Source organism: Parasteatoda tepidariorum, chromosome 8 (genome assembly GCF_043381705.1).
Source record: "Parasteatoda tepidariorum isolate YZ-2023 chromosome 8, CAS_Ptep_4.0, whole genome shotgun sequence".
Lineage (NCBI taxonomy): Eukaryota > Metazoa > Arthropoda > Arachnida > Araneae > Theridiidae > Parasteatoda > Parasteatoda tepidariorum.
Genome location: NC_092211.1, coordinates 69,601,259 through 69,617,396, shown reverse-complemented (window position 1 = coordinate 69,617,396; position 16,138 = coordinate 69,601,259). Strand labels below are relative to the sequence as shown.

The following is a 16,138-nucleotide window of genomic DNA, read 5'->3' as shown; positions in this document are numbered from 1 at the left end:
AAATGAAGTGTTTTTGATTCTTTTTTTACCCCTCTATTCTTACGCAGTATTTTCTTTCAAGTGGAAAAAATACCACGTTTAATAGCTTTTTCTTTTCTGCTACAATTATCTACATCCAGTATATTTTTAGAAGAGATTAACGTTTTTTTTTTCTTTTTCGCTTTTTTAAAACTAAAGTTTGCAACACAAAAATCCATTAAATAAAGGATGCAGATGCACCATACAAATTCTCCTTTTTCATCCCCAACTATGCACAATCATATTTTAACTTTCTACACTTATTTATAAAACGCGAAATGAGATGTACATGAATAATAAACATAAATTAAAAAATGTTGTTTTTTGCAAATGATCCAAAATATATTCCTTATTTAAAAAAAAAAAATTAAGAAAGTTCGCAGAAAATTAATTTCTCATCAGTATAATTCTTTTTTTTTTTCTTTTTTTTTATGCAGCGTGTAATTATAATGGGGGGAAATAATGTTAAATTATAGACATATCATCAGAATCTAAAAACATGATTAAAAACTTATTCAAAATTCGAACATAATTAATTCATCTAAAAAGCTAACAGGGCTTAAATTTAATTTAATTTAGAACAAAAAGTTGAGAAATTAATTTAGCACAATTGATGAACGTGTTCAAATTGTGGTAACATCAATATACTTTGTGATTGTATTAATAGCCGTTTATGAATGAATATTCATTCTACTAATGACAGCACAAAAGTTATTTGTAGGCTGCGCTAAAAACTCCTAATCGTAGTTTTTTGTAGTTCTTCACAGACTTTGTCCAAAAAATATAATACAAATTTCCCTTTTCACCAATTTTTCTATCTTGTTTTGCTTCCCCAGCGGTGGCTAACTGATACGAATTCCCCACTGATCATGGGTTGAAGTCCCCTTGTCGTCTGGCTAACCATGGGGAGTTTTCGTTTTATCCCTCTCTATAGAACCTCAAATGCGGGTTAGTTCCAACAAAAAGGTCCTCCAAGAACTCAAAATTCTCTAAATATTTGATCCAGGAGTTCTCTTGTATTCTGGATTGGGTTCAAAATAACAAGGCTACGGAGTTGAACATTGGTAGTCGTAAACTCGAAATTGGGTCTGCATTCAAGAAAATGAAATAAAATATCATGTTTTGCTGTATACTTATATTATACTTTTGCTGTATACTAGCATATTATACACAAAAAAAAAAATTTAGTAGAACAACGAAAGGAATTGGCCTTTACGTATCTGGCTGAATGAAAATAAAATAGATTAAGCACAAAACGTTAACGGGTTTTGAAATTAATTTAATTTAATTTAGAGCAAATATTAATCAATTTATTTAGAACCGATAATAAACGTATTCAAATGCGATTATACTGATTTATATTTGAAGATGAATATTCATTTATTCTACTAATGACTATTCATTCTACTAATGACTACTAATTAAAAAACAAAAATTAATTGTATGCAAAAAAATTCCCTAGTACTTTTCTTAACTGTAACATTAGTCAACAAAAAAAAATGTGAATGCAACTTGCATCAATTTTTCCCTCATTGCTTAACTGTTAGAATCATGAAAAGATTCGATGTATTCAAGTACACATCTCTCATCTCAGTATGAGAAATAACATAATTGGATTATCCAAAACGTTCACGGATCTAAAAATTAATTTCATTTAACTTAGAACAACATTGTAGGTGATTTACTTATTGCCACTGATGAATATGACTAAATTACTTTTCGTTTATGGCAATTCATTAAGGAGATAAATATTCACTCCATCTATGGCAACTCATAAATTTTATTTGCATACAGCGCCAAAAACTAATAGTAATAAATTTTCTTAACTGAAATTAGCCAAGAGATTTTAGTTCAAATGTAACCTGCAGCAATTTTTCGTTTAATCTTGCTCCTTGAGCCGCGATGGCTCAGGGATAGAGCGTTCGCCTTCCAATGAGCCGAACCGGGTTCGAATCCCAGTGGGTGCGAATTCCGCATCCGGCTGCACCGACCACAGTGCTGACGTGAAATATCCTTAGTGGTAAATGGATCAAGGATTAGAGTCCCCTTTCCCCCAGGTTTACCGTGGAAGGTTCTCGTGGTCTTCCTCTCCATGTAACGCATATGCTGGTTAGCTCCATCAAAATGTCTTCCACGAAGGCAAATTTCTCCCAATACTCAATCCAGGAGTTCCCTTGTCTTCTGGTTTGGGTTCAAAATTGCAAGGCTACGGGGGTGAACATTAGTAGTCGTAAACCCATAAAATTGGGTCGGCTGTTCAACGACGGTTATAAAAATAAAATCTGGCTCCTTGTCCCATAAAATAATAAAAAAAATTTAACTTGAACGATGAAGTAGAATTGGTGTGTTCAACTGCAACTCTTGCATCTGGCTAAATGAGAAATAATAAACAAATAAAAAAAAGATTCCTTGTAACATATTTCACTTAAGATCGTTGATCTGTATTTGATGATGGGTGAAAAATAACACCTGCCATGGTGTGGATATTCGCCGCTACGTCGCCAAATTGTAGATGGAATCGCCCACAATACACCTTACTACATAGTATGGGAACAAAAAATAAAAGAGTATAAAACTAGAAGGAAGAGAAAAAAAAAATTTTTTCAATTTTGAGATTGAACCGCTGTTATATTTTATAGCAATAAGAAAAAGATTAAGACGTCTAGTCGCTACTCCCACTCATAAGCAAGGTTGTAAGTCATGGGTTTGGACAAGAAAGTTTACGAGGTTATGTTTGAAATGGATAACTTTTAATGGATATAGTGTGCACATAGTTCTGCTATGCAATAAAGATTTAAAAAAAATATATTTTTTTATTAATAAAAACTTCATTATGTGTCTGACCAGTGGATATAAACCAAAATTTATGAATCAATTAATAACTTAAATTTTCTTTGGATAGTTTTATTAACATTAGTGTCACATATCTGTAATGGAAAATCGAGTTTTTTTTTTCCGTAATCGCAAAATACCCTCATACAAAAGCATTTAAAAACTTTTTTGCATTTTAAATCTTTAAAATTATTCTTATATCCTCTTCTAACTAAAATGAATATCGACATTATTATTGTCTTTTGTAATTTTTTATTCTTATATTTTTCCAAAAAAAAATTCAATTAATTCTTAAAATTTTTACTTTTTTGAAATTTTATTTTATTTTTTAATTGTTCTCTAAAGTCTTCCAACAAAAATAAATCTCAAATTTACTTTAACGTTTTTCCATTTTGGTTTTTCATATATTTTTCAAAACTACATTTAAGTTTTTCTTATACTCATAACTCTTCCAACTAATAATAATAATATTTATAAGAATGTCAAAGTTATTTAAAATAAAGTCTTAAAGTTATATTTTAAAAGAAATGTCTCCGTTTGTAGCAATTATATTAATTGTTGTAAATTGCAAATTCATCACTATAAGCCATTCTTTTTTAAACAGTGTTTGTTCTCTTGGTAAAGAACTAGAGTTTAAATATAATTGTGCAACATTTTTTATGAATAATTCAGGTGAGAAAATGTTATAACATTACAATCACCATTTATCTAACTATTACATCGAGCTAATTTATGAAAAAAATCAGTGAAATTCTTTAATAAATAAAAAATGATGTATTTCCACTGATATGTTGTATGGATAGATGCAGATGCGTAAAAATAAATGTAAAACTTTAAACGCTCAAAAAACAACAATACAAAATGCTGTGTTTTTTCAATCTCATCTGTGTTGTATTACATTATAATATGAATGAAATTGATAATGCTTAAGCCATTTCTTTAGCAACGTTATTCGAAAATTACCCCCGTTGCATAATGAATTGAAGTACGCACCTTTTCTTCTGTCTCAGTACCATTTTTCAAAATCATCAATTTAATGAGATTTTATGCTGATTAGAATAAACAGGGGCGATGATACGTGGAAAGCATGCACCTACGGCCCTAGCAACGCGAATTCTAAAAACTTCTTCCGTGTACTCCTTATGAAAAGCAGTCACGTGACTCGTGTTTTGAAGAGAGGTACCTGGCTGGTCGGTGTGGGAAGATTTTTTTTTTAAATGGGATGGGGATCCTAGAAAGGTCACTAAAGACCTTTCTATAACACCTGCTCTCTTCAGAATGGGAAAAAAAAGTCTTAAGAAAGTTGTTTATAGTCTGGAACACTTTTGCTTTACAGCAAATATTAGGTGACATTTTTTTTGTTCCCAATTTCGACATTTTTCGAACGGGTAAGCTAAGGCAATGCATTTTGATAACTTTTACAATAATGATAGACTTGTTTCCAGGGCTAAGATTAAAAGATAAGAAAGCTCTGCATTCATATTTTTTTCTATATGAATGTAAAAAATAAAAGTGTAACAAATAGTTTACAAATTTTGCGTACAAAAGTTTTTTAATCCTATGAAGTTTATACATCACATTTTTTTTTTCAAAATAAGAGTTTAAAACAGAGAATTAAAAAACTATTTTGAAAATCAACTAGATATAAATAAGTAGAATCTTTAGGAATTTCAGAAGCTAAAACTGAAGGGTAATCTTTTCATCGGCCAAAAAGTGTATCGATGTATCACATTTTATTCCAAAATCGAAGTTTAAAATTAAATTGTTCAAGAATTAGAAAACGATTACGAAAATCAGTTAGATATAATAAATAAAATTGTCTGCTCACAACGTCGCGTTCTTTAACGCAATGCTTAAAAGCATTGCGTTAAAGTTTAGTTAATACAAAATAAACTATATCATAACACTTCGTAGCTTAAAAAATATTACTCAATATTGAATTAGGATCAATAATAATTTTAGTCTTAACAAGCTTTTAATATTTTCCTAAAATTCGTTTTTTTTCTTCTTCTACTTCTACTTCTAATACTTCTTTTTCTTAATTGATGCTTAGAAAAAGTGTTCTATTTCTCCTTTTAAAGTATTGTTTGCTCTAAAATCATTTTTGGACTTTTCGAAGCTTTCATCACCCGAATATAGGTCAAATTCTCTGAAGGCTAATTAGGCTATTGATCCATATGCCTAAGGAAAATTCAACTTTTTTTTTAAACTTGTTAGTAATTGATAACTAAAGTAATAGATTAAAAGCAGGAGCAACCACCAAAAGTTTATCTTTTATTTACTCATCACAAGAATTAATAAAAGGTAAAAAGTGTAATTTTCACTGAATACACTAAAGAAATGCAAGACAAAAATAATTTGTAATGAAGTCTGTTATCTCAAGTTAAAGTAGAAGAACTATTAATTAAAATTTTCCTCGAAAATAATATATTAAAACTTGTTTTATTTTTGCATTTTTTGAGGAAAGTTTTAAGAAATGGATTATGAGTTGTTCTTAAATGTAAGTTAGTCCTAACATAATATTTTTAAGGAAACCAGTGAATCTTGCCTAAACTTTAAAGACAACGCATCATAAAAAATAATTTTTTCAATTTCATAAAAATTTGTGATAAAATTTACTTTTCTTTTAATCATTTAAATATCAATGTTGTTTAAAAATGTTTAACTTTTCTATATATTTTTCTTCCATTTAAATATAATTTGATTTTAAATGTTGATTTTTTTTAAATAACTTATAATTAATTCTTGAACTATTTTGATCCTTTCAGACAAATAGCAGATATCCATATCAAGCTGTTGCTACTAAAGAAGCTGTAGTGATGCTATAGCATTTAAATTAAAAGGTAAGCATAAGGAAATCTGAAAATATTGTGCCTAATACGTTTAAAAATTTTATTGATTGTTAATTATTTTGTACAACCACTCTATCTTATAAAAAAATATAAAAAGCAATTATTTCCATTATTTCTCCTTCAATGCTAGCTTAAACAAACTGAAAAGATATAAGAAAAGAACTATTTTTCTATATATTGCAGAAAATTAATTATTTCAATATTTAGTAAATTAAAAAAAATAATAATAAATAAACTATTTTTTCTAATCTTATTTATTATAAGCAAAGAGTATAAGCAAAAAATTACCATCAAGAAATGTTACCGTTTATAGCATAAATAAGGATATTACTTTCATTCTAATAATTTCTGTGATAAAATTTAAAAGCAAAAAAGAGATCAGAATGTTTGCTTAAGTAAATAATGCCGCTATTCTAAAGACAGATGGCGCCATCATCAGTGTAATTTAATGTTAACTATCATTGAAGAAAATAAAAATCTTCGGAAGAATGAAATTATTATGGTTTCAGCATTATTAAAATTAACTCTAAAAAATTTAAAATTTGTAAATAGGGCTCATTAATTCTAATAAAAACTCCTAATTATGATAGAAATACGTATTAAACTGAAAAGCGGCAATGTATGGAAGCTGGACAAGTTATTCGAACTTTTATTTAAAAATTATTCCAAGAATAAAAAACTTACAGTTATATTTTTTTAAAAATCAAACTTTGTATGTCGTCAGAAATCATTTACTCAAAATAATTTGTAAATTAATATTGTTATAACAAGCAATATCTTTAATAACTTTTTTTTTTTATTACAGATAAGTACAACGCACAATTCTATGGTGCTGCTACCTAGTGCCACTTGTCTGTGATAAAACAATATTGTCGTCCAAAGAAATCTTTTGTTTGTGTTGTTTACTACAGAAATCAAAAAGACTTTATTACTACATTCATCGAACAATTGTTTTAACGAATTATTTATTATTGACTTTGGAAGATTGAACTTTCTTATGTGTAGATGTTACATTTCCTAAATAATGGAAAATAAGACAAAAAAAGACAATTTTTTGTTCGCTATTGATCTTTGAAAAGTAAACAAACATCTAAGTTGCAAAGTTTATAAAGTCAAGATGTATTTATTTCTGTCATTTAGAATAAAATGCTACTGTGGACTTGATTGAAACAAAGCCAAATATTGTAAATATGTGTATAAAGTAAATAAATATTGTATGAAACACGATGTTATTGTAAATAATTACCGTTAGCTTTCATAGAGTATAATAAGTGTATATTATTTTGCATCTCTGTATATAAAGTATTAGTACAATTTTTTGTGTGCTTATAAGTAATATTGTCAAAACATTGTGTTAGTCATTTTAATTTGAAGTTAGAAATGTTTGAAAATTCTATTAAAATATTTTTAGAATGTTGATCATTCAAAAGTATGTTCTCAAACTATTTTAGTTTTGTTTTAAAAAGTGTTTACGTAATACATTGTTTTTATTTATCAGTCTCTTTTTATAAAAATTGTGTTTAATAATAAAGTTGTTTTTTTTCTGAATAATTGATTTTTAAAAAAAAACATAAAGATGATGTATTTTTTATGTAAAAAAAATTTTAGAGCTATATTTCTAATGCTTGAACTAGATTAAATATTTTGTGCGTTTAACTAAGCATGAAATATTTTAGGAACATTCAAAAGATTTTTTTTCTCTAATTTAATAGAAAAATAAGTTTCCTGAAAGTTCTATTTTTAAACTTGGTGTACACAATTTCTCAAAAACTGATGTTCATTAAATTTTTCTAAATTGAATTGACGAATCATAAAACGAGGATTTTTCTTTCCCGTTGATAAAAACTTATCTGGCAATATTTAATCCTTAAAACTTCACTAAGCATTCAAATTTCAGTTTTATTTTCATTTGTTTAATTATCTACTATATTTCCTTACTAATAGAAAATATTTGAAATTCGATTTCATTTCAATCTTATTCAGTCATCGTGAGATAACTTTATTCAAAGGAGTTACCAGAAACCATTCTCATCTGTCGAATTTTAAACAATTCGCTTATTCACTCCTTTACAGAAAAACTAAGAAAAAAAATATGGTGTTTTTTTTTTTTTTTTTTTTTTTTTTTTTGTGTCCTTTGAAACCCTTATAACCTCTTAAAGTAAATCAATTAAGATTTACTTACCGTATTCGAACTGAAAATACGTATTTAAATTGAATTTTCTATTACAATTAGTAAGGAAAAATCAATCATATTCATGAAATTTATTCATTATCATATGATCTCATTTTACACTTTAAGCCAACTTGTTGTGGCAAAATGGAATTTAAAAAAAAATTATATTTTCCAGAAATGTGGTAAATCTTTCATTTTTGGAATTGTATTCAATATTTTTTTTTTAATATTTCATCTATTATTGCATTTAAATATTAAAAAAAAATTGCATTATGTATGATCGCATTTTATTTATTTGCGTATAAAATTGAATCAAAATGTTAAGATTTTTGTGCAAATTATTTTGTATATAGTCAAATAAATGATTTATTAGCGTATTTCAGTTGCGTTTTATTTATTTTATGTCTAACTTTAATAAAAAAAATTACTTATTTAAACCACTCCCACAATACTGAAGGAATTTTGCAAAATACATTTGAAATGATTTTATGAAACACTCAATTTTCCATGTGTAAAAAGCATTTGTCATAATGTACAGCATAATTTTGCAATGTAATTGCATACAAAAAAAAATTTGAACAGAGTAAGGCGAATAGTTTAGGAAATACAATGTTTTGAATTTTTTTTCTCTTTAAATTTTATTCTTATTTATTTTATTTACTAAACAGTTTATTAAAATAGCTTCAAATGCTTCTTTGGATACAATATTCATTCAAATTTTTAAAAATTCAATGATATTTTAAAAAAGTATAAAATTAACATTGGTTTGATAATTAAAAATATCAAGACCCCCAGGTAAGGGACAGACGTGGTGGAATGCAAAATTAATTTTAAAATATAAAAAACTAATAGAAACACACAAAAAAAGTTTACCTGATATTGATGTGGCTTGAAATTTATATTGATTGGGTTTCAATTGGTTTAACCCTTAAAACCGAGTTTGCAAGACAGTACGACTGAGATAATACATTTTTGGGCAAAAAAAGTTATTATTTAGATTTATTTTAAACCATGTGAACTAAGTGAATATTTTTTTCTTGTAGTCCCCTTTTGAATTAGGTATTTCTCCATTCCACCCATAGATCGTCGGGCTACCGAAGCAGGGGTGCCATCCCCTCTGTAGAGGATCAAAATTGTGATGGCATGTCTTCGGATCATCATCAGGGATGTTTCCCAGACCGTCGCCAATAGCCCATTGTGCAGCTCTAGTGCGACGTAAATTAACTACAACAACCATTCCACCCTAGAGACATGATTTCAGATAAATATGGTTTCCGTAATTGATTAATCACGGTAACCGTATTTGTCTGGATTTCCTTAGTGAAACTGTTGCTCTTGTCAGTAACATGTTGCTCTTGTTGTGTTAATCAGTAGCATGTTGTTCCAATTTCACTCATTTTTGACGTCTAGTAACACCCAAAACTATCAACTTCATTTTGCTTTGCTACTACGGATTAATTCGTGTTCCCTTATGTAAAGAAAATAGTTTTAAAAAGTTTCATCAGTCTGAAGAAAAATTAATAGCGGACACTTGAGGATTTTTCTAAATAACGGATTTATTTAAAAATATGTTTGATGTGAAAATTATGACGTCATACTTGATTAAAATATCTATTTATCTCGAGAAATTTTTATGTAGAAATTCTAACAAATAAGCTATAAGCTTAGTTTAAAGCAAGAGATCGGTTTAAAACTTATCGGTTTAACTCGGTTTAAAAAGAATAAGCATCATATTTTTCAAAATTTCCCAGATTTGTTTAATGATAGATGGAACAAATTTCAAAAAATATCAAGTGACTAAAGAATGTCACCATTTGAAAAATAGATTTTGAGACAGAAGGAAAGCGCTATGTACCGAGTAACGGTTTCAGCTAGAGCCTAAACCAAGTGGAATCAATTTTGATCCTCTGCAAAAGGGATGGCTCCAGCATCTTGGTAGCTCAACGACTTGAGCGCGATACTGCAGAACAATTTAACGAGTACCGATATCGCACACCTTCAGTTTCTTCACAGGCTGATCAAAGTGGATGCAAACTCGGCCACTGATCCATGGGTTTAGCGTGAGGGGTTTTAAAAAGGCACTCGTTTATTTTGAATTTTATGCACACGTGCTTATTTATTTTTTATTGTATGAATATAAATGTAAGTATAAAATTTAAAATAGACAAATGGTTATCTAAAAACAAATCTCGCTACGGTTAGTAAGCGGGTGGTTAACCACTTCGATTACCCTGAGCAGGGACTGAGGGGGAACCGTATCGATCCCTGTTAAACTTTTCTACCGTAAAGTGTTCGATTTCGCGCACAGGTCATCGAGTTACCAGAGCAGGGGAGTCATCCCCACTACAGACGATCAAAATTGCGATGGCATGTCTTCGGATCATCCTCAGACAAGTTTCCCAGACCATTGCCAATAACCCATTGTGCAGCTCTAAGGTGACATGAAGGACTTTCCTACCTAAAAGAAAATGTCTATCCCCCCTCACGCTACGCCAAAGCACTGCTGCTGCCAGTGATATTTGTCTGGTGATTTATTGCGAATAATGTCTCACGATCAGTCAATCTACTGTGAGACAAAATAGAAATGGAAATTAGAAAATAAAACATAGGAAACACGGAGAAAATTAGATTTATGGGGTTTAATCTATGAACAGTAATTTCAATACAAATGTAAACTATAACAATTCAGAACTTTTGACTTGCTCTATTTCCGGTTAGAAAGTATACAGCTGCTTCGTAAAGCTTATTCTGAGGGGCGATAAAAACCTTTTTTACCTTGTCAACAATATGCACATCTCAAAATTCAAACCTAATGATAATTTGTAAAATGAACTTAATCTCTCTCTACTTAATCTCTCTGCACGGCTCCCAACAAGAAAAACAGTAAAAAACATATAAAAAGCCACCAAATCAGGACTGCTAAAAAAGCGACTTCTTTCTAAATCTAACAGCCATGTCATCATTTTTTAACAAAACTTCTATAAATAATTAAAACAATTTGCCCTTTAAACTGACCAAAATTACTTAATATCATCAATATCTTATTAAGTACAGCAGATTTGAACTCAGGAATCATTAAATTTAAAACAAATTTATCTGTTTAAAAATATCGCCTCGCAGAATAAAATGTTGTTTAAAGTAGAAATATGTTTTCTAACAGGAAGTAGAGCAGATCAGGAGCTCAAGATTGTTGTTTACATTTATATTGAAAACATCATCCATAGATATATTGTTAAAATAGGTGACATGGTTGCTAGATTTAGAAAGAATTCGCTTTTCGGGAGTCACCATTTGGCTTCTTTTTAATTGTTTATTAATGCTTGTTCGTGTTGCACGCCGTGCACCATCATACGTTAGTGCTAGCATATTGTTCGAGCAGCGAGTTTAAGTTCATTTTACAAATCATAATTTAGGTTTAAATTTCGAAGTTGGTATATTGTTGACAAGGTGAAAAGTGTCTTATAACAAATGATTCTTACGTCTTCAAATAATTAATTAATTAATAGATTCATAAATTGCATCTTCTGACGATTCTTATAACTATTCTTTATTTAAAGACAAATAATCAATCAAGTGAACACTACACGTATGCAAGAAATACTCAAGAGAGTCCCAAACCACAATGATCATGTTGTGAGCCAAATGGCTTGAATTTATACTAGAAACAGTAACCCGGAAGTATAGACAGTAGAGAGCTTACAATGCATCCTAGCGTAAAAAAAAGAAATCCATCAGGTTTGAAACCGTTTTCACCGCAAAAAAATATATACATACGTAGAACCTGACTGCTGAAATATAATTAACTACAAAAAGCTCGCCAATCAGGCTCTTGTTCACTTTTCCGATTTTTCATATGCGATTTTTCTTCATGCAAATGAGATCTGATTGGTAAAATAAAAGCAAAAAACTCGCTATTCAAGATTTTATTCGCATGCGAAAAAATTTCAAGCAGTGTGAACGGTCCCAAAAACTTTCCACAGCATCTAGATTTTAGCTCATATGGATTTTGCTTTCCCTTAACAAAATTACTCATTTTTAATATGGCAACGCATGCTGGTTGAATTCCCGCTAAATGTGGATGTCTGTAAATAAAGTAATAGTTTCGTTCTACTTTGCTGGTTAAATAATGAACTAAGTATTACAAAAAGTGCTATTATTGTTTCTTTTTTTAAAAAAAATTTTCCTGAAATTATGGAAGTAGACCATGACTTGTCTTATGCAAAGCGAAAACTTACCCAAGCTAGAATTGAAGATGGAGATGCATATCCTATATTTCAATCTCTAACGTTAAATGAAGGTCAAGAGGACATATGTCTCCTCCAATTAAATAATGAATTGATGGCGGAATTAGAAGCAAAAAATTCTCTAATAATTAGAGGCGAACCTGATGAATCTGCTGTTCTTTGCACTAAATCACGTACGTATGAATTAAGAGAAGCTGAAACTTCTAATTCTTTGTTACTTGTACCAAATCTCTTAATGCCCGATCAATGTTCGAGTGGTGAGGAAAGAATTGCGCCGCAAGAAGTGTCTGGTATATTTCACACTTACTTCGAATTGCGTTCCATCAAGCCTAGTTTCAAAAAACTTCGAGCAGTTTTAGAGAGAAGTTCATACAAAGGGAAAGAATATGAAGACGATAGTATAACGGACGATAAACTAACTTTCGATCATTTACTTGATATTATTCAGTGCAGCGAGGAAGAGTTAATAGCAGAGTTAACGGAAATGCAAACATGCATTATTAATGGATTTGTTAGAGTATTAGATTTTGATTATAAATTTAGTGTATTCAGTCAGATTTTGGAAGTTATAGAGTCACAGTCACTACCCATAGATAAAATTCCAAAAGAGACTGTTTTATCGGCTTTGGAAGATTTAGAACCAAAGCAAATTCTAGAAGATTGTTTTTCCTGGTTTACTGAAGAAACGGTCGATGAAGAAAACGGGCATAAGTTGTATTCACTGCGTGAATTACCGGTTTGTAGGATATATGCTGAGATTTTACTGAGATCATCTGGTAAATTTCACCTTGAAGATTTTCTGGAAAGTTGGCAGAGAAGTGTACCCGAAGGTATGACGTGCAATTTGGAACAGTTACGAGGAATCGCTTTGACTGACTTGTTGAATAGACCAGCTGTGATCTTTTATTTTCCTATGCACGATTTGCCTGAAAATGTGAGTGAAAGATTTGAACACTTGTTTAGAATTAAGGAAAAGTGGAGTTATGATGAAATCGTACCTTTTCTTGAGGATAGAGCATCTGCTGTAACAAATGTTAAAGCATTGTTGATAAAGTATACTCGGGAGTCTACTAAAAATGGCATAAAATATTATAGTTCAAAATGGTAAAATTAACCTTATACTGTAATGTTTTTTGTTTTTTTTTTAATTGTTTAATATAGGTGAATGATATGAAGGCTTGTGTAGAGAAAAGTAAAAATTGAGTGCTGTATGAAGATATGGCATCAACTACTACAAATGATGAGACATTGTTGCTAAAGTCTATTTCTGGTTCTACTAAAAATTGTAGCAAATACTTTGGTTCAACATGATGAAATTACTCGTATATTATAGTATATAATATTTACTTTTTATATTATTTAGCATGATACTTGTTTTAAAATAATAAATAATAGAGTATTATGTAAAATTTGTTCTTTATATGAAAGGCTATTCATTCATTAGCTATCACATGTTCAAGCATTGTTGATAAAGTACACTTGTGAGTGTATTAAATATTATGGTTAAAACTGATAAAATTATTTTTCTTATATATCTCTTTTATAATTGTTTAATGTTTTTATTTTTATAAAATATTTGATAGTCATAAACTCAGAATTGGTTAGACTATGTATCGACGATTATAAAATAAGAAATTCCTGTAACATATGTAAATAGAAGGCGAAGGGTTATGGTCTTGGAAGGCTACATAAACCTACCAATCTTTCTGGGAAGCACCCTGACATGGTAAAGAACTGAAATCTTGGAACTCTATGTAATGAAATGGGGCTGTTGGTTCCCATATTCACTTTATTCATTATTTATTAAGTAATTTTTGTTTTTGTACGTTGGTAAATTATTATCCAAAACGACATGTGTGTACGAAGGACTCGTGGCTGAATATTTTGAAGCTACGAATATTTAGAGGATGGAGTGGCTTCCAGATCTCTAGGCCGGTATCACATTAGAGCATATCGAGAATTCTTTTCGAGATCAATAGCAGCTATCCACCTCTTATTATAAACCTTGCATGGCAAACAATTGCCCTATAGAAATAAGAATTATGATCCCTAGACTTTGGATTTATTGTATATAAACATTTGTAATCCTTGTAAAAAGCATAAAAGTTTGTTGTGAGTCCTGTTATGTTGTCAAAGAGGATCAAATCTAATATTAAACCAACCCTCCTTTCAATTTATTTTGTACAGATTATTTCTTATCTATTTGTAAAATTAAATAATTGATTTTTAATATGATCAGTAATTTCAAATTTTTATTATTGGTGAGGAAGTAATATTAAAACTCTTTTAGCATCCCAATAGCAAAAACTGTCCAATATACAGAGAGGATCTTTTTAAATAAATAAATAATACCTTTCTTTAATAATACCGAAATAAATAATACGATTCAGATTTCTGAGCCCCAAAATATAGAGGGTAGTCGCAATTTGTAAAATGTGTTCCCCGTAGTTTCGTTGAGAAGTTCATTGTTTTTTGCAAATTTTGCCATGCCTCAGCGGCATGTTTGTAATCCAATTAAAATATTTTTGCATTCAGTTATAAAATTTGTTTTGCCAAATATAATTCTATGCAAAAATTAGTTTTTAATACGTATACATTTTTTATTAATTTATGTAATACGAATCGAAAATATTTTGAATTGTAAGGTCTATAATTTTTTACATCATTTAAAAGAATGTAATTTTGCATGGTAAAATACAAAATTTTAGCAAAAGCAGTCGAATAGTACCTGATAAATCAAATTTTAAATTAGCCATATTTTTAAATTAAATTTCCCAGAAACTATTCAACCAATTTTGCTCATATTATGTAATTTGCCATGTAAAATTACATTCATTAAAATGATGCAACAAATTGTGTACCTTACAGCTCAAAATTTTTTCGACCATTCTTAAATAAAATAATAATAGTTATTTACTAAAAGTTATTTTTCAATTGAAATTATCTTTGGATAAACAGAAATTATAATTGTGTGAAAATTTTTTCAATTCACTTAAAAAGTTTTTGGGATATGGCAAAAACAAAATTAATATTAAGGAATTCAAATTTTGGACCTCTATCCTGACCAAGCTATGGGGACCATATTTCCCAGATTGCGGCTACTCCATATATTTTGGGGGTCTGGAATCTGTTAAAAAAAAAAGGCATGTTTATTCAGAGAAAGTACATATATCTGTCAGACTTCGTAACTTAAAATAACATCTGCACTAATTAATTAGCATATTTAAGGTCACCGGTTCAAACTAGTAAGATTGTGTCCTAGAACATTAATATATCCAGACGTGCCAAATCTCCCGCATTTTGCGGGAGTCTCCCAAATTTTGAGTTATTCTCCCGCCCTCCGGAATTGATTTGAAAAACTCCCGAATTTTACTGCGATCGACGGCCAAACTCAAAATTACCTAATTTTTCCGCGAGTGCGAAGGTAAGTTTTTCTTTCAGCTTGAATTCCATCCCCTCTTATCAAACTACCATCTGCCTGAAGCGTAGCTGAACATGCTTTATTTTCCCCCCTCTTCAACGTTACCTCTAAAAACACTCCTATTTCACCCGCCCCCTTACACTGGGGGCGGGTGAAATCTTCCTCTTCTTTCGTGTGGAGTTGAATGCAATGACGTCACATGTCGTTATCGAGTGACGTCCGTTCAGGAGTGGGGAAACTCGTACTCTCGATAGTTGGAATTGATATTGTATCTTGCTGTTTTTATAGTTTTTAATGCGTATTTTTCCACGGTTGGCAACAAGCTCGTAAACTAGCAACGTGATATCAATTATTCGTTTAGTCTTCGTATATTTAAAAAAAAAAAATTTCAAGGATGTCTTAAGTCGAAACGGAAGTATGGATCAATTTCAACAAATCATGTACCAATGACTTTAGCAAGACTTAATTGCGGAGAGCTAAGTCTGCAACTCTTTTTTTCATGCATACAGTAGAGAACCATTTATCTGGTATCCAGATAATCCGGAAAAAAAATTTGCTCGGTTCTCCCGCCATTTTGAACTAAAACGATATGAAAAAA

The 16,138-nt window shown here is 29.8% G+C and overlaps 2 protein-coding genes across 2 annotated transcripts in view; both read left to right on the top strand.

Annotated features, from left to right (window-relative positions):
* The window catches only part of LOC107456427 (tumor necrosis factor receptor superfamily member 10B), a 47,100-nt gene extending 38,848 nt beyond the window's left edge, over positions 1-8,252 (top strand). Inside the window, exons 4-5 of the mRNA XM_043051250.2 lie at positions 5,619-5,693; positions 6,508-8,252. Of these exons, the coding sequence (XP_042907184.1) occupies positions 5,619-5,678 (60 nt within the window). The 3' untranslated portion in view covers positions 5,679-5,693; positions 6,508-8,252. The remainder of the gene's footprint in view (positions 1-5,618; positions 5,694-6,507) is intronic.
* A 3,676-nt stretch (positions 8,253-11,928) lies between these two features.
* LOC107456425 (sister chromatid cohesion protein DCC1) lies at positions 11,929-15,936 on the top strand. Its single transcript, XM_016074284.3, has one exon. It carries the CDS (start codon positions 12,067-12,069, stop codon positions 13,225-13,227), a length of 1,161 nt encoding a protein of 386 aa, XP_015929770.2. The 5' UTR covers positions 11,929-12,066; the 3' UTR covers positions 13,228-15,936.
* The last annotated feature ends 202 nt before the right edge of the window (positions 15,937-16,138 follow it).

Bases quoted from the DNA above. Each gene is read 5' to 3' on its own strand.
- LOC107456425 (XM_016074284.3), top strand. From the start codon at position 12,067: ATGGAAGTAGACCATGACTTGTCTTATGCAAAGCGAAAACTTACCCAA.